At 39.9% G+C, this 24,298-nt stretch overlaps 1 protein-coding gene across 6 annotated transcripts in view; it reads right to left on the reverse strand.

Annotated features, from left to right (window-relative positions):
• LOC105195558 (RNA binding protein fox-1 homolog 2) overlaps positions 1 to 24,298 on the reverse strand; it is a 339,314-nt gene that overhangs the window by 11,546 nt on the left and 303,470 nt on the right. For 5 of the 6 annotated variants that reach the window (XR_005574599.1, XR_005574602.1, XR_005574603.1 and 2 more), the window contains 3 exons: positions 13,224 to 13,377; positions 9,362 to 9,425; positions 8,046 to 8,072 (listed from right to left, as the gene is read on the reverse strand). Coding sequence is in view for 1 of the 6 variants with exons in the window: in XM_026134731.2 (XP_025990516.1) it covers positions 6,752 to 6,772; positions 9,362 to 9,425; positions 13,224 to 13,377 (239 nt within the window). In the remaining 5 variants the exon portion in view is untranslated. Of the gene's footprint in view, positions 1 to 6,751; positions 6,773 to 8,045; positions 8,073 to 9,361; positions 9,426 to 13,223; positions 13,378 to 24,298 lie in introns of all 6 variants that reach the window. The other variant, XM_026134731.2, reaches the window with a different exon arrangement.

The following is a 24,298-nucleotide window of genomic DNA, read 5'->3' on the forward strand; positions in this document are numbered from 1 at the left end:
ACGACATAGTTGGAAATAACTGGTGTTTAAACAGCGAACCCCACAAGTGTTTACACGAGCAGCATCGAAATCTCGCTCGATGCACCGGGGGATTTATGCCCGATGAAGATAGGGCTGTTGAGCGCACTCACTCATTGGCGCTAGGATGATGGCGGGAAGACCAAGCGTGCAACTAGGATGCCAGACTCCGATACGCCGATGTACATGTATTCCATTACGCGACAACGTAACACGCGCATTCAGATGTGCTCGCGATTTCCATGACATTTCCATTCGCGCGTTTGACCTAAACTCGAATGCAGTTTGCCCGAACACAGTCGTGTCAAGAGTGCTCCCTGAAAGCCTTGGGGATTTAAGCTCTTCGTTTTAAGCCCCCGATCGGATCACGTTACTAATTTACTATAAAATTACGTCTTCTCGCGCAATATCACAAAAGACACGTTGTATCCTTTTGCAAATAATTTATACGGTAATTATAGCTGCGTGTTGTATCGTACATATTATTAATGAATAATTAGCGGAATAATTACGCACAGTAACAAATTTACATCTACATTATAATACATGAATAATAAAACTTTTGTTTTTCTTCAAAGATTTTAACCCGCGCAACCAGATATTCCCGCAATAAAGTTTAAAATCAAACAGTGTTTAATCAAAAATTGTCACGCGAACGTATATATTTGCAAATAAATCTGTATTCCATGTAAATTACGCAATCGCTAATATATTATGTATAATTTAATGTCGGTCATTCGAACGAAGCTTCACTTAAATATTAAATAGATGAATTATCATTTCATTACTTGAATATTAATACAAAGAGCGACAATGCAAAAGGAATATTATAGCGCTGTCAGTCATAATTCCGAAATGTCCAGCATTATTATACCGTCCGCACTGATTAGTGCAGTCCGTTATTTCGTAATTGATAAAAGGAAACCGATGCAAAATGTATCGCGGGCATTTCTGGAATACTAAATCTGATTATTCGCAGTTATAAAGGAGCGTCAGGTACAATCGCTCGCGCTCGCGCACAGTAGGACTCGTTATCTCAAATTTAATGTAAATAAAACGCCGCATGACGTGAAAAAAATCCAATAATTCAAAAGCGCAAATCCGCCAACAATTCGTTCGTAGATTCTTTGCGAAATTTATATTCGATTTTTATCGAAGTATTCAAGTGCTCAAATTCAAAACTTTCGCGCTTTAAAATATTAATATCATTCGATGGTAAATTTATTCAGATACTGAAAATTGAAAAGTTCGAAAAAAAAGTTCTTAGATCGGTCGAAGATTTTAGATGGGAAGAGCAGAGAATATTCTGCGCGCAACGCAGTGTCCGATGGATTAACGGTGCAGGCGGGAGATAACATTTTTGAATAGAACCGCTCGTAATTCTGCAAGAGTGACAGTGCTATCGAGCGTTCAATAGTTTTTGACATCGCGGACGAATAACGGGCTGCAAACAGCGACTTGCAACGCCAATTGGCTGACCGGCTCACGTATCGCGACGAAAACACGATTTAGTTGGCGCCAGAAACTTTCGGCGGTCAGGAACGAGTTGTTATTCGACGTTTTGTCACGAAAAAAGGTAGCGAGAGGATAGGTTGGGGGAGGGCAACGCGGCGAACGAGCTGTTTTGCTACCCAGGAAGAAAACAGGACGACGACGTATTGGAAGCGGAGCGAGAGGCGCCAAGTCGCTCCGCGAGTTTTCTCGGATGAAATTTCGTTCGAACTGTTCAAAACATGCGGGGGATTCCGTGAAAGGGCGTCACGATGACGATTCGATCCTAATGCGGCGGAGAATTACGTAATCATCCCTTCAACGCGTTGAACTACAATAATGACTCGTTTTCGATGAGATATCGTCGGAAACAAGGAGACAATAATTTCTCGCGAATCCAATTTCCGGGGGCAATCGACCGGAAGTGGTTTGCCGAGATCGTGGCAAAAAACGATCTTCCCCATGTCGCGCGCGAAACCGGTGATTATAGCTTTTTATCTCGCAGTTACGTCGATTCAGCGGCTCGTTGTGGTCGGACCAGCGGGGCACTTTTTTCGCGTCGCGCGTCACGTTCCTTTCTCGCACTTCGTACTTTCCGTTCGCGTTCCGAAGAATGGCTTGTTAAACGACGCAACCGCAGACTCGCAACCTCTGTTTACACTGCGGTACAGGTGGAAGCGCTTAACAATTAAATCTTAACGGTGACGAAGGTCGGGGAAAGTAAAGCTTTGCTTAGCGCTTCAATGCAAGAAAGATAACAATTTTCCGTAATGCGGAGAACATTTAATTGCATGATTCACTTTTGTTATCAGTCTTATTTAAAAAAGAATAAAAATATACCGCGTTTATTAGGGGAGAGTTGCCAAATGCAAATTATCTCAAATTTAATGTAAATAAAACATCACATGACGTGAAAGAATCCAATGATTTAAAAACATGTCCATCGACAATTCGTTCACAGATTCTTTGCGCTTAGTTATTTTTTTATTATATTCTTGCATTTGGTGCTGTTTTGAATGTAAGTCAAAGTTCGAAATTGTAGCTTGATATTTCAGTCACCTATGATTACATGTTAAATCTTTCAGTAGTAACAAATTAATTTGTTATAAGCTTTTCTGCAACATGCTGCGAAAGGTGATTTAGAAAACTGGTTGCCTAAAGCGTACCTGCGGTCCCTTAAATCGTCTTTAAAAACATCGAATTTATAAATCAAAGTAATTAAAAATATAAGAAACCAATAACTAATATTTATTTCATTAATAATTTATCGAAAAGGCGATCAAATATTCAATATTTAATACATAATTATAATGAAAACGTAAAAATACCGAAATAAAACTTGCTTGAATTAATTTTTGAATTTGGCACTTTCATTCACAGCAATTACTTAGTTTTATTACTTATCAGTTACATCACTTACATTAGTGTCAGTTCTTCATAGAAAAATTTGTGGTGGTTCGAATTAGGAAACTTGATAAAGTTTATAAAAATATCGATTTAATTTTTGTAATAATTGTAAATATACAATTAATGTAAAATATTCTACAACAAGACTTCTTTTATGAAAGTATAATAACAATTCAAAATAAAATTGCGTAATTACATTATTATCAGCTATATAAATTAATGAAAAAATTTACATCAGAGATATCTGATTTTCTAAAATGCTAACAGCATGCATAAAACGAAGTAAAACTTGTCAAATTTTTGTCTGTGTATTACTTATTTTTTATTTACTGTTTATTTTTGTCACTAAATGTTCATTATATATGAAGTAAAAATGTAAAATATTGAATATAGATACGCTTTAGGAGACCGGTACGCATTTAGCAACTTTCCCCTATTAGTAAAAATGAAAATTTTAATATTTGCTATCTTTCATTACCGATAAAATTTTTCAAGTTGATTATACGTCTTTACTTCTTCGTGCCTATTAGCGAACTTTTCACATTGTCATAATAAAAATTGCAATTCAGCATGTCTCATTGCGTTTCATAATCAAAGATTACAATAATTGTGAAATTTTAAGAGGAAACGGTCTGTTTTCCTTCGGATTACTTCGATTTTCCATCTCTTCGTTCCCTCCTTTCTTTATGTACCTTTTATTAGCATTAGGGTACGTATAGTAACAAATAAAAGATAAAAGCCCTAATTTTTATTCGCGACTGCGAAAACATCCGATGAATAACAAGGAGGCAAGAACATCTTTTGCCAATTATGGTATACAAACACACCAGCTGTGTGTACGTATACCCCATGTTATTCGCTGATTGAAGCCTAGCCGCACGTTCTCAATTAAGCTAACGAAAAGACTTTCGAAATATTTCGCGAATACATCATTCAATCCCCTCATCCCACCCCCTGGAAAAGGAACGTAGATTAAACCGGCGTGGTCGAACTAATTACCGGACCAAAGTTAAATAAGCCGTACACTTTAACCCTATCGCGAACTTTCAAAACTGAACTCGAACTCTTTGAAGTTGCTCGGTTGCTTTACTTATTTGATGATTGCTATACATGAAAATATTTATCGTAATTTTATTCATAATTTTACATTGAACGATCTACATCACCTGACGTGAAACAAAATGGAGAAGTAACATTATTATTGCAAGATTAAACTTCTACAAAATTGGAAGTTATAAAATACAATTACATTATTGCAAGTCTTTTTTTTCTTTAAAATCCGGCTTTGACATTTTGCACGTTAACCGTAGATGTAATCTACAAAGAAATATATATTCTAATTATATATTTATTTAATTATATATAAAACAGTCACAAATTCAAAGCAATAATATATGTATATTTTTTTTTTCAGATATCCTTTAAATTTAAATTTTATAATTAACATCTTAAAAGAAAAAAAATATGTTGAAAACCGCGTAAATAGCTAGGATATACGGGTCGACATCGCGCTGCGTGCCGTTGACATTTGAACACGTGAATATCCTCGGATCTGGCTAGGATGAACCCGTCAGTCGTTAAATGACGAGCGTTCCTCGATGACGTTGATTTACGGTCTCTCGACAAAGTCGAAGGAGAGGTTGGCAATTGGGCCGACTCTGTTACGCGGACGGCTCGTAAATTTTCGTACGGATGGAGGCTTCTCCACCGACGAAAACGTGGGTGGCAAACGAAAATGACGCGATGGCTAACGGAGTCTTGCTCGGCCCTCGAATTCGCAGATTGAGCCCGTTCAAATTAGCCGCGAAATATTCTAAGCGCGCGCGCGCCCGAACAATTTATGACCCAGCACGTTTGAAGACACCCTTCACGCTTTCCGATCACGAATTTTCACCGGACGCGAGAATCCCGTTTTCCCGCTGGCGCAAATTAACGTTTCATTAATCGCTCTCGAGTATTATTTACGTGTATGATTCGCCGAGCTCGTTTTTGAACTCACGCCGCGCCGTTCACGAAGGAAATCTATTTAAACATTCCTTTCCGCTTGATCAGAGATTTATGTGATACATACAAAAAAATAATTGCTATTTTTTTATAAGCTGCCTAATATATTTTTGACTTTGAACGTTTACGTATAAAGATTAAAGATTTACGGTGCCGGTAGCAGTGCGCTGTTATTTTAATATCGTTCCTTCAATTCTGAATTTTCGCTTGCAATAAAATTTGTACGAGAATTCCTGGCGCGATGCACGCTTCAATCTCTCGATATATATTCATAATAAATTTCTTTAGAAGAGACATGAAAATTCCTGAAGCAATATACTTTGACGCCACATCATTCACAACAAGGTACTTGTGCAATAACGTCAATAATAGGAATATTTTTGAGATGTCTGCCAGCCATGCTATCGTAAAATTGTTACCTGCTACCCGCGTATATAATACGTCCAACAAAATAGTCAATGCTCAATAATTCACAACTGCAAAACGGTCTTTGCTTTGATATCTAGCGGTCCATACGTTTACGACCGTGTTATGATACTACATATATCATTTGCTTAGGTTTTATAGACTATTTTCGGTGTGAGACAATCTTTCTTGGAATAGTAAATGATATTGTCCGAGACGGATTTTAGACCACAAACCAGACCAGTGATTTTTATAGTGACCTTTGTCTCTGAAAATAAATTTGCAAGCGGGTCATATTTAAAACAAGAATTCATTTCTTAAAAATGTGACATGATAGAGCAATTTCGTTTGCGGATTTATTTTTAGTGACAAAAAAAATTTAATATAAAAATCACCTTGTCCGGACTGCGATCTAAACTAACTTTACATATTTTTGGAAAGTGTTATTTAAATCAGAATCGATTGTGGCAAGTTGATCTCAAAAATAAGTTCTAGATAGGTCATTGAAGCTTATTTCGTTTTCACCTTTTAATCCGATATTTATATCGATGTACGAGATAATAATAATGTAATAAAATGCAAATCGTACATTTAAATAGCTTTTCCCATAACCGAAGCATTCCTTTAAAAATACGAAATTAGATAGCTAGAGCATTGTTAAACATTTCTAACTTGTCGTAGTTAATTGATTGTTAAGAGATACTTGACGTGGTGCGTTTAATCTAGCTACAACACCATATAATTAAGTTACGAATCATGGTACGGCTACCATCTATCTTAGCGTAGCTCTCTAATCACAATTTCTAATCACGAAACCCGCCTACGCCATTTGTCTACTGGCCCGCATAATACAAAGCTCCCTCAAAATTGAGGAACTCCAAACGACACACTTAATTGCGTGCATTTATCACAAAATGTTTGCTCCACTCGTATAGGCCTCCTACGAAGTATTTCTAAGTCTGTGCGACGCATGCTCTACTGACTGAAAAAAGGCGACATTACATGCTGTCTTCACGCTAATATCAATCGTGGATCACAGAAAAGAAGAAAAAAAAAGAAAAAAAGAGAAAAAAACAAAGAAACGCAACATGGTCGGAGGAGAGAAACCTCGTCAGCTGAGACACTCTTCTACAGCTCCCCTAAACAACCTTCCATCGCATCGGAGGAAAAGTTACAGCGAGATCTTCGTGGAAGGGAGGATTTCTTTTTTTTTTTTTTAGCAAAGAGCGGATTGGGAACACGTTTAACTAAGTAGTCGCCGACAATCGGTGAGCACTTCAATCTTGCGAACAAACGAAAACGTGAAAAGAACAAAGAGAGAACAGACTGAATAAAACAGAAGAAAAAAAAAGAGTAAAAGAGGGATATGTATAGATAAAACAGACGAAGAAGACGAGAGAAGAACAGGCGGACCCTTAATTCCTACCTCCAGGGCGGGCGCTTTAGCCTGAAACACAAACGGCAAACCTGAAAAGAAATTCCGGAAGAATACCGGATGGGGGAAACTCGAGCTCGAGTTTTTACACAGGGGAATTAAGTCCTCGTTTTAAGCGAGTTAACCCCTGCCCCCTCCCCCCTCCCACCCATCCCCTTTCCCAGTGCAAACGCGAAAGTCTGTACGATCGACGCACATTAGCGTTATCTATCACTCACTTTTTCTTTCGCTCATCCCCCGCGATTATATATCGTCAATTAATAATCCGTTAAACAACTGTAAAGTGACGAGAGAAGAATACGAAAGAGGGGAAAAACAGAGGCAAAGATGACGCGAAGGTGAACAGAATAGTGCATGATGAAGATGCATTTAGGCAACAAGATGCAACAAGATGCCGCGCAATTGAGAGATGGCAGAGTACTCTCGTAATAAACGTGAATTTCATCTTGAAATTGTTCGTCCTAATGAAATCACAAATTAATCCGATCGTTAATTAGACACGTGTGCTGCGAAATGTTTAACATTAAAAAAGTGCAGCTTTTGAAATGTATCGTTCTCTTTTTCATTCCTATTGAATGTTTTTTGAGAATAATTTTCTATTAATGCGCGTTAAAAAAAAAATTAATCACCAACTCGCAATGTAATTCTTCAAAAATATATAGCAAAAATTTCTTTTTATATTACTACGGCGTTTTTGTTGAATTACGATCTTGAATTCGCTTTTATCGAATTGTATTTTCTTGATCGACTGAAAATTTCTGTAATTTTCAAAGTAATTTTCATTAAACTAAATTTCTTATTAAGAACACTATCACAATCCGGGCAAAACAATATTGAAACGTTATTCGTCATCAACAGCGGTCTATTACAGTTGTAGCTGTTGTGAGATACATTGTTTTTCGACGGAAAGCTAATTTCAAAGGGTACGTCAGCAAAATGGTCGAATGTAAAAGCCATTCACGCGGAAATGGTGTCAGAGACGGGTATCATCGGGGCAGAAATAATCATCTCGACAGTTAGTAGTGCTCGCTTTTTTTTCGATCAATCGTGTCGTCGGATGCATCGAGATTTTTATGTGAATGAAACAAAAGAGGGAAAGAGAGAGAGAGAGAGAGAGAGAGAGAGAGAGAGAGAACGAAAGAGACAGGTGAAAAATGAGATACAATGAGAATGGCGAATAGTCGGGACAATGTAGAACACGAGATAGGGATGGTGTAATTGTTATCGGTTTCTCTCTCGGCGTTCTCTCGTGTGTGCAAGCCTGGCAAAATGTGTGTCAACTAACGTCAGCTGTTGCTTGAGGCCATTCCAGCTAAACGGGTCCACCAAGAGATTACGGACTTTAGTCAAAATCTCTGCGCTCATTTGTCTCGTTTTACAAATACTGCGCCGTATTCCGCTTCCGGTGCACGTGCGAATAAGCGTTTTCCGTTTGCTCTTTCGAGCAGGCCGCATTTAATGCTAAGAGCATTTCGGACTTGCAAAAAGGCGATTAATATCGTAACGATTGTGATGTTAGAAGCCCCTTTACAATCTTTTGATTAACTTTTTAATTTTAATAACATTGACTTTCAGTTAATTTCTATTTCTAGAAAACACAAAGAGATACATTCTTAATATGTAATAAAAATGACAAATTTTTACAAAATAAATCTTAGAAAGGAAACAATAAAGCACTTTGTTTCTTTATTAATATTAGATGAGTACACAGTTGGAAAATTTAACATATCATGGTCCACTCAAAATTTCTGTGTTAACACAAGATGAATATGTAGAAAGTATAACAGAAATATATAAAAAATTAACACAAAAAGTGTAATACTGCGACACGGTGTGGAAATGAAATATGGAAATATATTTCTTCAATAAAATTAACATTTATAATATGTTGATGCGTAATTTTATTCATTTATCTTGGACATTATGCTTCACACAAAACTACATTACGTTTACGTTATTGTTTATTCCCTCAAATTAAATTGTATTACTTTAACACTAAAAAAATGTGAAAAATTAAATTAACACTTGGATATGTTGAAAATTTAACACAAAAATTTTAACATGGACTAATCTTAACAAATACAAAATGTTTTCTGTGTAGATTTTACTTCGATATATATTTTTAATTGTTTAAAGTTTATACGATTCGCTGACCAAAACGTTTTTGTACTAAATATCATCGAAAAATTGTGAAAAGAAATCTATCAGCGAAGTTTTATCGAATCATGGGACATTAATGCAAGTTCGCGTCGAACGCTTTGTATCGATTCTATCGGCGATGGTCCGCCGATTGCCCGATTAATTATGTCCGTTCGATGTCCCGTCCGTGTAGCGTAACATAATGAAAACGCGTCGGCGCTCGCGAGAGTTTGTTTTCCGATTAATAGCCGATTATCAGTCGGCGATTGCGACGTGATTGATTATCGCGCCGTTTCCATTTAACCGCACGCGCGCTCTTCGCCGTGTTCTTCGATTTAATTAAAAACTCGTTCGAATATTCCGTGTTCTCGCGGCGGCCGCGGTACTTTCTGCGGTCTCGCGTGCACCGGAAGCAGAGAATAATTGTCCGCGGAAATTAGTGAAAATCAACAAATGTCTCACCTGCAACCTGTAGTTGGGATCCTGCGTCGCTGCGTGGGCCGCGAGGAAGGGGTCGTAGTAAACACTGCAAAAAGTAAAAACCATGAATGAGCAACGAACGGCTTATCCGCTTGTCCGCCACTGCGCCCGTGGGGATTTACCGAATTTCCGATTTTACGATTCTCTCTGCGATGTGTAATTACAACCGCGCGCGCGCGCCTAATTATTTTCACTTAAAAAGATTCAATACCTTGCATTTACACAAATAACTCTTTTGAAAGGAAAAAAAAAACGTATTTTGCAAATTTGACGTGTATTTCGCGCGTAGAATATTTATAAAAAGACTTCACGATATGTTGAATGCGATAGAGATTCGATTAAAAGCTGTCACTTCAAAGAAACCTTTAATCATCCGATTCAATAATGCACAACGCTCGTTTAATAGACGTCACATATTAAACATTGCATTCGGTTGAAAATAAAATTGAAAATTTATTTCTCGAATACGATAATCCGCGCTTTTCCGAGGATAATGGCGGACGGCAGAGGCGATAAACTTTGTCCTCGCCGCGACTACGCGAACCAAGTTTGTTTTATGCGCAAAGATCATAAATTATGGTCCGAGGAAAAGGTTGATTGCTTTACATTGCATCCGCACAGAGGCATTCGCAATGGAATTAGTTTTATGAGTAGCTCGCTCCTATTATTATCCATGATGGAGGAGATTGTTGTTAAAAGTCTATTTAACTTGAGTAAGTAATAATCTTGTTTTAAAAGACTCCCGGAAAAAAAAGTTGTTGACTCCGCAGGATGCGGATTCGCGCCTTGTTTCGACTGTGCGAGCGCAAAAAGTTGCGCGAAGTACTTATTATCGCGTGACATACATACCGGTTGTTTCGTAAAGTGTGAGCGCTATGTTCAGGAGTGAATTCAACGCATGTATCGATAATAACGAAAAAAAATGCACATATACCTGTTCTATATACACCGAGAAAAATTTTTTTGATGAAGAAAAAAAACGCATTTTCTTAGAACCATACATTTTGATGCAAGCATTTGTTTGTTCTAGTTAAGTAAGATTCTTTACTTTCAATTATATAATTTTGTATTTTTACATTTTTTGCATATAAATAATGATGTTAGAAACAAGTTAACAATATTATAAAACTGCATTAAGTTTGTTTTCTTAGATTAAAAGATCTGATTGTCTCGAATATAAAAATTATTTTCTAGAACTGCAAGAAAAGATTAATCGATTAAAAATTATTTCTTCATTTTATTTACATAAATATTTCAATTAAGAAACTTTTGTGTACGTAAAGAAGTTATCCAGGGCTCATCGAATAAATAATTTCTCATTTTAAGATACTTTTTCTCTCAGTGCATCTATCCGATTTTGTTTAACGCAGTTTTTCATTTTCGATACTACTTCTAGAAATTCACGGAAAATAAGTAATTGAAAACGGTCTATTGGAACATTATATGTATCTGGCAAACATTTATTGGGATAAAATCGCGTCACATGTCTCTTGCCTTGTCAATATTAAATTCAGCAGAAATATATACCACTTCTACGTTACACAAAGCTTCGTACGTGTAAATTTATAGATATCATTTTGCGCATCGCTATTATTATCACTGCAGATGTAAACGATCGTGGGATCGTAGAGGATGCTGAAAACTATCGACCGCTCTAAAAAGAACGGATTTTCCAGAAGATCACAAAAATATTTACAAGTAGACAATAAGAACTCGAGGTTGATGTGGCAATATATATGGTAAACAGCTAGTGGGTCTAGTAAACAGATAGACCCAGGTCATATCGAGTTTTATGCCAATAAATGAAACTCAAAGGATCGAAGCCGTGACTCGAAAACAAATCAGATAAAATAAATATATTTTGTGTTTCAAGTATTTTATTCAATCGTTTACGTTATTTTCCTGTATGCAAAATTCACTCCTGAAATTATACGAATATTTTATGAAGTACTTTATATTTTATTTAAAAAAAAAAAAAAAAAAACCTGTTAATGCACGCCGTAACAAAGTGCGCCAATTCAAGATAAAACACAACGCCATTTTCTTCTCCATAATCTGTTTTACATTAATAATTTGCATTTGCAAACGAAACGACGACGCGGGCATTAAATTAAAATGCATAACGTATATACGTATATGTAGATATTGGATTTGACAAATCCGATTTCGCGGCCGAGGCGTGCATCGATGTAACAGGCTTCGAAGATTGATTTTAGTTCGTATTCAAATTTTTCATTCCTGCCAACGCCATGTCCAATTCCGTAACGTTAAAATGAACGAACGATTGACGGTTCGACGCGAATGCTCGCTCCTAAAAAATTCGAAATGCTAAAGAGTAAAAAAAAAAAAAAAATTACAAAAGATAAAGTGTCTATATTTTACGATTTTTGATTTTCAATAGAAAAAACGCGCGCGTTCACCGCGGCGCGATAATCCCCACGTTGATCCGATAGTCGCGTTTTTTGATCTTCTAATCGGTCAAAGTGCAAAATCGGCAAAATCGAATCTCTTTTTTTTTTTCCCCCCGGATGCATCCTCTTTGATCGTCCTCGGCAGAGACGCAATCGAGCGTTTCTCCCGTTTTCCCGCTCGTTCTAAGTCTTCATTTAGCGAGAAACGAGCGAGCCGCGGGCGTTCCCTCGCAAATTATAATCCGCACTGTGCGCGGAGTTACACGGGCGTTTGCGGGGAGATATGGGTTTGGAAGGGTAGACATGCAGTGTGCAGACGCAGTGAGATTGACAGGCAAAGCCTTAACGAGCGGCGCGTGCAAACTCATTGTAGCGAGTAATTCTCCCCACCTCTCCCCCCCGATCGTTTTCGATATCACTCGATGATCTTCGACGCGCGATAAAGTGATGGAGTGTATGTATATACTCGACGATACTCCGCGCCGGTACGCAATACAGTTTAAATGACCGTTATCGAGCTGCGAGTCATTAAAGTTGTTTATATCAACAATCATTAATATTGTATCCGTGGAAAATTAATTTTTAACACGCGGTTGAAGTTTGAGAAAAAAATAATAAAGAGAATCCGATCGCTCTCCCGATAGCAAAGTCATTTATGAAAGTGTAATTTATCCCCAAAGAAGATGAGATTGAGACAAAAAGTATCGCACATTGCCTCAAAGATAAATAACATAATTAGTCGGAGAGAGCGCAATCTAACGTTTAAAACTCACGGGTTAAACTTTATCGCATGAAAGAACTAGTGGCGTATAAATCACGCTAACTACGTAAGTACCGATCGTTAAGAAGGAAAAGGCTATCGCGAAAAAGTCTTTCGAAACTTTAACGACGCACGCACCTCTTCCACACCCCGGCTACGTAAATTAATTATCGTCGTTACACCACACATCCGTTTTTTTTATCGCTCGACGAACCCCCGCAAAAGTTTCGTAACGCGAAAGTATTTTCGAGATGGGCTCTTGATTACTCGCTGCAAAGAGAGATTTCATCGAGAAGAAAAATATGTACAAAAGGTACGTGAGACAAGCAGAACATAGATACACAGATATTCCTTAAGATGGCCGGTCTGGATCACGTTGAGGTACTCTATTAACGGCAGTCTCGTCGATATCTCATTAAAAAGAAAGTAGATCGATAGAATCCAGTGATAATTCAACGGAATGTCGCGAGCTTCAGATGATCCGAAATATGCGATGCCACATCGGTTCGCAGTAATCGCGGCATCTTCCACGATTCACGATCGTATTAAATTACTGCGAAGTGTCCGGTGATCCAATTTAATTTAAGACGCTGACGCCAGAATGCCGCTTAACAGAGTGCTCTCCGAATACCTCCGTATGGTTAGACGCAATCCGACCTGGGCCGATACTTACGCGGGTGCGAAGGGATGCAGGGCCGTGGCCGCAGCTGCAGCTGCAAGTGGCCCAGGATTCCTGGCCAATGCCAGGGCGGCCGCGCTGGTCGGGAAAGTCGCCCTCGCCGCTCCTACTCGGCCACGCTGTATGGCGACTCCTCTGAGCGCCGCAGCTGCAACAACACACACGCGACACGCGCGCACATGCACAATTACACAAAGTCGCCTACCTTGGAGACTTACGTTGCTATCGACCATCACTCCACGGAGGACTCCAGGTTGCTCTCCTCCAGGAACCGCGACGCAACATCGACAGCCGGCGAGACTCGAGGTTCACGGCTTGATTTGATACCCAATTATGAGACTTTAGGATCGATATGTCTGGGAATTAGCTCGTCGAGCGTTTCGCTATCGCGGAGGGAATTGGCGGAGTAAAAAAAAATTAGATAGATGCTAGAGCATCTAGAACATTTTTATTCGCTGATCAGTCAGCACGTTCAGCAAACTCGTAGTCAAATGCAATATTGATCTACGGCAGTTTTACTGAGCTTTACCTATCCATCTGCATGATATCGCATCCTCATCTCATCGAATTCTGATAACAAGTTTTTCACGAATTTTCATAATTCTCTCTTTCAGAAAATTAATAAAATTATTATTTGTTGTGTTATACGTAAATATTTTGAATAATTAATATAATTATTTTTAAAAGAGATTTTGTATTGATTTATGTACTTTTACAATTTTATTCGATAAAAAATTCAAATTCTTTTCAAATTATTTTTAATTCGAAATTTGCCAAATGTCGATAGAAATTTCGAACGATGAGGTGCATATAGTAAGAGGAAGGGAGCTGGCTGTGGAAATAAAGTATCCCCATTTTTTATGTGCTTATAGCACGTACGATGCAAAAAAACAAGCACCGACGTATCTGACCCTGCCAGCACAGAGGAAGCTTTCGAGCTAGGAAAAGCTGCGGCACGAGCAGGAAATTTTGTTCTTCCTATCAAAGATTGGCTTTGGGAAATTGCGCCCGAGAAGTAAATACGAACATCGGAAAACACCGGAGAACCCCTCGCGGCGTAAGAAAAGAGAGAATGTGGCGGAGCGAAGGAAACTTCGGAAAACCGAAAATAGAAAAGTTCGCTTTCTCCGCTCCGCTTGCATTTGACACTCGGGAATGGTCTGAAAGGGGAAAGAAACGGCCGCGAAACTTCGCGAATTCATCCCGGGGCAACTGCTCCTTTACGATAGTAGATCAATTTTTCGGCGAGCTTTATCATTGCGATTCGTTCGGGGCGGGTTGCCACAATTTCTTTCGGCGGATAACGTAAATAGGAAGGCGATTTCCGAGATGGCGAAACCGAAATTCGAAAGCTTCTAAACGAAGCGAGCGAGATTTAAAATCCTTGAAGCTGCGCGCGTCATATCTCTCGATGAGATTTTGTGAATTTACCGAGCTAATTACACGAGATAATTTAACGAGAGGAAAAGGGCAAAGAGAAAATTCGAGGCGCGCAACACCAATGTGTAAGATTCGAAGCTGATTGGCTTGTTTTTCAGTTGGACTGATACACGAAGATTTTTGAATTCGAAAGGAATATTTCTCCGATGGAATTGAATAGACGGCGAACGTTGAATGTCACGATTCAATCCGTCCGCATTGTGGCGGGAGCAGCTGCCGTTTGCATGATCGACGCCGGCCTTCGTAAAGGGGAAGAAAGATGCGCAATTCTGGAAGCTGGCGATGTACAACGTTGGGGCTGCAGAGCTTTCTTGCCCGGTCATGCATTTCAGATTCGCGGTAGTGAGAGCCTTCACTCGGTGAATTTTCGACGAGATTATAGAATATTAGCCGATTCCTGTACTCTCAGAGGAAACAATCAAGATTCTATCTGTTCTCTCGACGATCTTGCAGATCGCAAAACGATGAACGATTAGAAAATGACGGGGGAAAACGCAATGTTCCCCGATTCGAGATAACTTGCATGAAAAAATGATTGTTACTTTCGCAAATATTAAAATACAATACTCGAAATAGAAGAAAAGAAATCAAGATTGCGGCGTTATCAGGACAAAAAAGACTGAGCTCAGCGTCATTAGATAATGATATCAATTTGCCAGAGAGGTAAATGATTTATCGGGCTATCATATGACGGATTATATTTCTGAGATATTTCTTAATTTATGTTTTGAGCGTTGATAGATGATGTGATCGCGAGGACCCTGTGGGTAACCCTGATGGATGGATAGTGACTTTAATGAATAGCGTTGTATTGACGGAAACGACAAATGACGTTGAGCTATCGACATATCTGACAAGAAAAAAAAAAAAAACAGAGTTGGGAAAACAAACTCGGCGATGAGAAGAATTCTTTTTATCTCTGGCTGGTCCAAGATGGAGCAATAAAAACTAACGATTCTGCCTACCTTTTCATCGGCATCAAGTCATCTCGTTCGGATCGGCTGCTGATGGAGCGATTTTACAAGTGCTTTCTCATTTATATATACACAGTTCGCCTCGAAAATTCACCCTGAAGAGAATAAAGTTTGTTAAAAGAATAAAGTTTTTGATTCTCAAAAAAAAAAAAGAAAAATTCGGTAAAAATTTTTATATTACAATCTACTTGTATTTGTTTCTTTCATCACCGATCATACAAAAGCTGAATATATTTAGACTATAGTTTTGCAATGAAATTCGTATCAAATAGCCAGGCAATGAATTTCTAGCTGAGAAAATTTAATTGTAAGTCATGAATAAAATGACAGTTGTTACGCGAAATTATTTCACATACATTTTTTTGTACAAATGGAACAATCGAAAACATATATCTCTTCAAAGTGTCGTTAAAATTATACCGATGGTATAATAAAACATGTACACTGTGTTGTTAGGCTAATAGGTTGAATTGTACGAGCAGCACATCAACAGCATCCTCAACAGACAACTACCTACTGTGCAGATAACGCGCGTGATGTTAGCGCAAACCAAAACGTAAGTTAACGATCAACGACGGGGAGTGGTTAATGGATGTGTCGGCTTGATCTGGCCGGTTATCTAAAGGCGGGTCAAGAACAAGAGCGTGATGCATAAATAGCAGGCGCATTCCAAAAAGAGGATCGTGTGCTTCGCGTGGAGGAGCCGATGTCACGACCGCATCGTGAACTCCATTTTCCTACAAGTTCGCGCGATCTGTGGCACAGAAGTAATTATCGTCATAGGTGTACAGCCTCAATTATTAAAATCTGCCTTTTTTTAAATCTCGGCAAATTTGTTAAAATCAATTTTTATTGACTGAATGTTCCGATAGCACGTCGTGTCCTTGATTCTTCTTCGACTTTCTGAGAATACCGAGATAGAGTATAATAATTTTGTCGCGGTTGACGCGAGACAACGATTTTTCGCGACAATTCGTTTTCGAAATGTACGTTTCACTCTAAATCAAAGCGAGCGAGGGGCATATTTTTGAAAAAGAATGTTCGTATACGACACTGTGACATTTCGGGAATGCAACACGCGCGACGAACGGCCATTCGATTCATCCCGGACAGTTTAAAAGCCAGCCATGCCGAACGATCGCTGTCTTCGGCCAAATTTTACGAGTGCGCGTGACACGCCAATTAGCGGCTATTAATTAATCGACTGCGCACGTGGTGGCGGGTCGCGTCCGACACGCCGCGCCGGTCCGGAGAAAATCCGAATTTATGGAAATACTGTCCGGCGAAGAGCAGAGAGAGATTACAATACTCGCGAACGATGAAAAAGTTAAATACACCAATACCGGTTTAATAACTGCCTTGCCCTTCGCTCGAAATCGACGTCATCGAGCCGTCATCAAGTATAATAACTCTCGCGATAACGATAGTTGAATCGCGCGTTATAAATTCTGCGCATCACCATCGCAAACAAATGGACTTTTCGCCGGTGCGCAAGTTTAATCGGAAACCAATGAGCTTACGAATTAAATATTAGCTCTTCAGCTGCCGGGAACTAAAACGTTTTCATCTCGCGCGTATTTCGATCCATTTGCAACTGCGCGCGTAATCGTAAATATGTAAATGCGATTTGTGCTACACGCGACAAAAAAAAAAAAAAAAAAAATAAATAAATTTTGCACAGTTTTTTTTATAATGCATTATCCTAATCTTTTCAAGAACGACTCGACGTTAATTTTCTTCTACATTTAGTACTTTTGTGATACTCGTATCGAAAACTAATAATTTATTAATAAGCTGTCAATTTCATCTGTCATTTTTTATTAAATTCACTTTAAAAATCTGGTTACGAGAAACGTTAGTGGAAATCCATGCGATTATTTCTGGCCACAGATCGACCGCCCGAAATGAGAGGGCTTCCTAAACGGTCGATCGAGTTTGACTAATTAGGCGGAAAACATCGATATATATATAATATGCGTGCCCTAAAGAAAGAAACGATATATATGTATATACACATGTATGTAATAGAGGAAGGAGGGAACAGTATATTCGTCCAACTAGCATCAATGCAACAACCATGGCGGAGCATTCGGGTGGTGGTTTTGTGGTTCGTGCACAAGTGAATATTCAAGAAGGGGTTCTTTCCACTCTGTGGGTGTGTGTATGTGTGTATGTGTGCTACACTGCCGATATGAGAGTACACCGAGAAGAGAAAGGTGGCAATATTAATTATCAAGTGGTAGAAAGAAGATACACAGTGAATACACGGAAGGAGAGTGGTGCGGGGGAGAAAAGGATGGACGACACACGAGGGGGACACGGTCGTTCGTCAGAGACGCGCCCGCGGTCGTTCGATACCGAATTTATGGATAGCGATTTCGCGGCGATCTGCGAGGGAGATTGCGAAATTCCGCAATGCGCGGAAAACCGTGGCGGAATATATCACGGCGGGCATTACGCGCGATGTGATAAGAATAACGCGCGTAAAATAGTATCCCACGGCGAGTTTTCGCGGTATAATGAGTTAACCGGGCGCGAATCGAAAGCGAATCGGTATCACCGCACGCCGCCGGTCTTGCTTAAATAAATCGCGGACATTTCGCGATTCGCCGCGAATTCATAATGGAAACATAATGGAGTCCGTCTCTCTCTCTCTCCCTGAGGAAACCTGTTCCCGATGATTAAAAATGAAATATCGACCGTGGCGCGATTAACCCGCTGACGCACTTCAAGAATGATTATCAGCTACGTAATAATTTTTCTTCGCGCGTACCGACGCGCTTTGACGCATCTCCGTTTAATCAAACTTTTAATATTGAAATATCTACGAGCACTACGCGGCGCTAATAATTTTTAAAAGTGTACCACCACGATATTTTCAATATCACATACGGATGGAACAATATTAAACCGTGGGCGCATGTGCTCGCAATAAATTGAGTCCTATAAAATTTAAGATGGACAATAAAAAGTACGCGACGTTATTACTTTCTGAGACACGCGGAATTTTTACGCGAGTGGGAGAATTTTATCTCCGCGAATTAACTGACACTGGTCAAGGAGATCCCTGGAAATGACTTTCTCTTCGCTCACGGCACGCTGCGGAAAACCGAATGCTGGGCTTGTACGTGAAACTTTTAGAGATTACCCCGAAAATTTTTGCCGAGCGCGACCCAATTCAAGGAATTGACCTAATTACACCGAAAACGCGCGGAAGGAAAAAATAAAACGACCGCGCGCGGTCGTCGAACGACAAGCGGAAAAGGGGGACGAGCGAACTTTCCAATGCTCGGGTCGCGCGCAGATTTAAACAATTTTAACGATCGCGCGCGACAATAAAAAGCTTTCGGCATCTCGCGCGTCCATCGAGGGAGCGTGGGCGTTTTCGAAAAACCGAGCGCGTTTTACTGCGACACGAGATATTTCGAAACCGTCCAGATTCGCTTTGTCGCTCGAATGACCGCCGCCTTCCGTTTCGCGATGACGGACGACGGAGAGGGTGGAGGTCGATTAGAGGGGGTTGATCGGGAGGATAGTTTGAAGTGTTCGTGCTCGTTTGTACACATCACTTGGAATATGTAACACATCGTTTGTCTCGGTGCCGCACATGTGGTAGGATCCTTAAATCAATCCGTACCTCCGTCTCGCCGCCGCTCTGGGTGCAAGGACGAGCGGTGCAGCTGCAGGCGATGGGGTCACCGCGGCCGCGGTGACCCCATCGCAGCTGTGGCTGCCGATGGCGTCGCCGCTCCTAGCCAGCTCCACGGCATGGCCGGCAACCTGTATCCTGTTTTTGTCAGAGAGACCGTTAGTCCTCCGTGTCTCGCTCTCCCCGTTGATCGCGCAACGTAACCACGCGACGGGAGAGCGCGGCGTCTTAATCCACCCCCTCGCTCGCGAAGCTATGTAGAGGGAGGAGCCGCGTCACGTATCGCAGGCAGTTGAGGCACCACGCGACTCGTGCAATCAGGTTAATAATTAATCACCGACGTCGTGGCTTACCGGCGTCGCTCGAGAACGCGGTCCCGCGTGGTTTAAAAAATGAAAGAGCCTTCCTCCCTTTTTCAAAAGCAAGTATTTCCCTGTAGATTCCTTTAGCTTAACGGCGTTTGAATTCGTACGTTAAAAGTGCAGTCCCAAGACGCGGAGGACCGGCTCGCTGAATAAAATAATCGCGTTATCAATCATTCAAATTCGACCGCCGGCGTGTTTGTGCGACTACTGCGACTACTACGTAGCAGCTGCTCTCTTCTTCGACGAGAGGGTGGATTAAAGCCTCAGAATCCTGAGACCCCGTAGAACGCCTCTTTGTGAACGTTAATTTTCGCCACAACGATATTTCGCTGAACGTCAAGAACCGTTGTTGTGTTAATATCCACGTTCCGTGAATAATTGGGCGAGCTAATTCGACGCGGTTCAAACGATCGTAAAATATTGTTGTCGATTAAAATTATGGGTTGCGCAGAGAAACGGTTCGATCGAACTGGCCACTTCATTAAACGATTTTATTAATTTCACGTTAAAATTGTTCCGCACCGAAACGTTTGTCTGCGCAGCAAAACGATGTTTCGCAATCGCAAATATAAGTATCTTATCCTATTAATTATTGTGAGCGGATAATGGCATTTTCGGTGTCAGTTAGCGAGTTCTTTTCTGTATTGCATATGTCAAAAACCTTTTGCTGCTGCTACAAAAATGACAATTATGTAGATTGCAATATATTCCTAGCGAAAGTATTCCGTTGATCTATCGAAATGATCGTGAGAAGGGTGATCTGCGACTAAGTTTTCTTTTTCTTTCGCCTCTTATAAATTATTTCGTGATTTTCGTATTTAATTAAATTTGAGTTGACAACAACTGAAAGGTGTGAGTGATGATTGCCCCGTTATGTTGATGTTTGAATAAAAATTCCTTCTCTCTCTTTCTCTCTCTTTCCTTTTCATTCAGCGGAATAAAGTCACTCGATATTATTGGAAATTCAGACCAAACGAATATAAAAATGATAATTGATGCGACAGTCGTGCGCGTATGCGTATCGCAAATCAGATGTTACATAGTTACGTGCCCTTCGAAATGCTGCTCGAGCGACACACGATTTAATGTAATATCGGTCTCTTTAAATGTAATTATTAGTCGCTCGCGTAATAGTAACATCATTACCGAAATTACCTGAATTACACCAACTAGGCAATCGGAAAATGTTCCATGAACATTTATTTGCCACATCAACGCGTAAATGTAATGGGAATATAATGAGAAAGACCTTGCTCTCAATTAATTCCACCTTAGTCATCTGGATAAAAATTACAATAGTGGGAAATATTAATTACGCGATTCGTTGACCCGTAATTAATTTTAATTTCTAACTAGTTAATTAATAGGATCCTGTCGTAAAATAGATTCTAACGCGACAAAGACCAAAAGACGACCACATACGATCAGAGTAAAGAGGATTAGTTCCGCCGTGACGAACAAGATGAAATTTTATGCAAAGCTTGCGGAACTGGCTCGTTAAGGCGAACGCACCGGGCAGATTTATTGCGTTCTCGAAAGTTTCCAACTTTTCTAAAGCTTCGTTAAATCGTAACGGCGCGCCGCCCTGTGAAAGGGCGAAAAAAAAAGCCCGGAGAGAAAACTGCGACGAGATTTGATTATGGCCAGCGGATCAGCCGGCGCGACGTCTCTCTTTTTCTCTCTCTTTACGCGGTAAATCGAAAACGAATTAATTTTACCGCGAGATCGCGCGTATCAGACCCAACGCGCGAGAGCGGCTTCTCGTGCCCGTTAGAACTCGATGCTTCTCGATACGGATTTATTAAGTTCCATTGTATTCACGTCTGACTGTTAAACTCGACGATTCGAACAATCGGTTCGTTCAGCTTCTCTGCGTGCATGAAATCCTTCTCATCGCGCTGCGAGCGATTTACGATTGTAATTAGAAAACCGTTTAACTGCTTTTCAACTGCTATTTTACGTTGCGATATTGCCGCTCCGATCGATTTGAAGGCATAATGCTCGATTAAATAATTAGCGAGTAATAAAAATCATTATATAAATTCCCTCGCAGTCAAACGTGCGGTGTCTGATCGAAAGTTAATTGGGACGGAATTACGAAATATCGAAATTGTGGAATAAATCTTACGTTTGAACGCTTGAACGATGAAATATTGCATTGTACATTTTATCAGTTTAAATCATATTTATACCTCTCAACTTCATTTGCGCAAATAATAATTTAAGATAAATCCTAGAGCAATTGCCAATATTATTTAATACGCGAAGCAATATTTAAACAAAAATTTGCAGCATTCTAAATATTTATATATATATGTATGTATGTATATATATATGTATGTATGTATATATATATATATATATATATATGTGTACATATACATATACATATATGTATATATATATGGGGAGAAAAGAAATGTGAATTATCGCGAATTTTCTCCCCGTATTGTTGATAAAGCGCACTTTGGCGTACGCAGTATTGTTAATTATGGCTCATTTTTCATGCTAGTTTATTTGCTAAACGACCGCGACCTGCATATTTCGCCCAGTACGCACAAACGAAATATTAATTACGATATTTACTCACTGATTTATTACCAATCAACGCGGTGCCATTCGTGCGTAATTGCATATTTGATGTCCGATATAATTTTACGCACAACACTATACACTTCCGCTCGAGGCGTACGCATACACTTTTTTCCAATTCCACAAATGTCAACTGAAACTCCAACAATGTGTACGCCGATCCGAAATGTACCTACATACTACGTGTATATATCTCACCCGTGTGTGTCCCGTAAAACTATTAAAATATTCAAACTATAAACCGCACGATCACAAAATATCACGAGATACACTGGCCTCTTCAATCTCATAACATAAAAATAAAAAAAAAAAAACCAACAAAACGCCATTTACGAAAACACCAACATGCGCAATCGCAAACAGGATTTATCTGTTTTCATTGCGATTATATTAATTTGTAAAGCACGTGGCACCGATATTACACCGAAATTTTGAAACCTCCTCGTAAAAAAAGCTGAACCGAGGGGCTTTTTACATTATTGTGTCTCAAGAGGCGGACGAGAGGACACAGTATTGCGAGTGCATGATATAATTAAGACGTTGAGGGGGGGAAAGAGCCTGACTGATGCGGAGCATTAAATTTAACGAGAGAGAGAGAAAGAGAAGGAGACCTTGAGAGGGACGCGAATAAAAAAAATTTACCGTCGAGTCTTACTAATTTCTCCAACTGTGTCAGAGATTCTGTTTACATTGTAAATTTTTTTTTTTTAATAATTACAAAAACCGCCGGGACGACTCCGCAATTTTCGATGCACAGACTGACGCTCGTTCTGCTCGATTTCAAAAAATATATGAAAGCGCGTCGAACGAGTCGCGCATCACGCATGGCGAAACGAGGAGTAATTTTATCCTCGCGAGTGCGGTATATATTTTTACGTAACAATGGTGTATCGCGGTGTTATACCTTACTTTACGTTTTTGTACTTGATGTACTTGTTTCATGTAAATTCTCGCGAGAATGTGGCCGCGTCGCCGACGCGTGTGTGTATTAAATGAAAAAATGGGCAAAACTCCCGAGCTAAACCGAAACGAACTTTACGGGCTTGCGCGTAAACTAATTATCCCCTCTTTCCGTCCTCGTTTAATTAATTCCGTCCACGGGGATATGACGGGGTCGAATAACTCAGGATTGAACGAATAAAAACAGATAAACTACGAATGAACCGTTTCTTTAATTAAACGAACGCTGAAGGGGGCGGGAGGAAAGATGGTATTTGGATCGCTTAAAAAAATTTTTAATTGAAAACTTAATTGCACCGGTGAAATTTACATTAAGATAATTATTGTTACGTTAAACCCCGACGAGCCCGAGGGAATTCCCGATTGACAGTCGCTTTTAACGGAAACACGGTTCGGAAATCCGGTTAACACACGTTGAAGTCGAAGGAACGAGCGTAATCGAATCCAACTGTATATTTTCCAATTTTACACGCGAGATAATAAACGCGGGAGTAATAATTTTTGTCACCTCTCGCGCGCCGCGTCGTCGTTTCGCACGCTTATCAATTATTACGCGATAACTTCTCGTCCGCGCGCGCGCGCGCCATTTTCAACGCAATTACCCGATAATGAGAATATTGGAGGAAAAGGAACTTTTATCGCGCGTTACAGCGTGAAACTTCGTTATTGCGCATCTGGGCCACCTGGCCTCATCGAAATTATTTTTGATATCAACAACGGGGAGGCCTTTGTCGCTCGTCATAATAGTCGATTACATGTTATCGCCATCACGCCATCTATTTAATTTCGTGTAATCTTCTCGCCATTGAAATTTGCAATATAAATAAATTTGCAACTCTTCTAATTCACAGATTGTGACGATGCTGCTGCAAAATCCCGGGCGTAGAATGCGCGCGCGGCGCTACCGTCCCTTAAATTCCAGATAATGCGATCAGCTGCCTAGTCATTCGGCGATTTCACGTGTATGTTATTTACGCGCGGAATTTTACGCCGGCCTGACCTTACCGTTCCGTACGTAACCCGGGGAGAAAATCCCAATAGAGAGAAAACGATGTTTTTTCGAGATGACCGAGCTGCGTCGGAAAGACA

The sequence above is a fragment of the Solenopsis invicta genome, chromosome 4 (genome assembly GCF_016802725.1).
Source record: "Solenopsis invicta isolate M01_SB chromosome 4, UNIL_Sinv_3.0, whole genome shotgun sequence".
Lineage (NCBI taxonomy): Eukaryota > Metazoa > Arthropoda > Insecta > Hymenoptera > Formicidae > Solenopsis > Solenopsis invicta.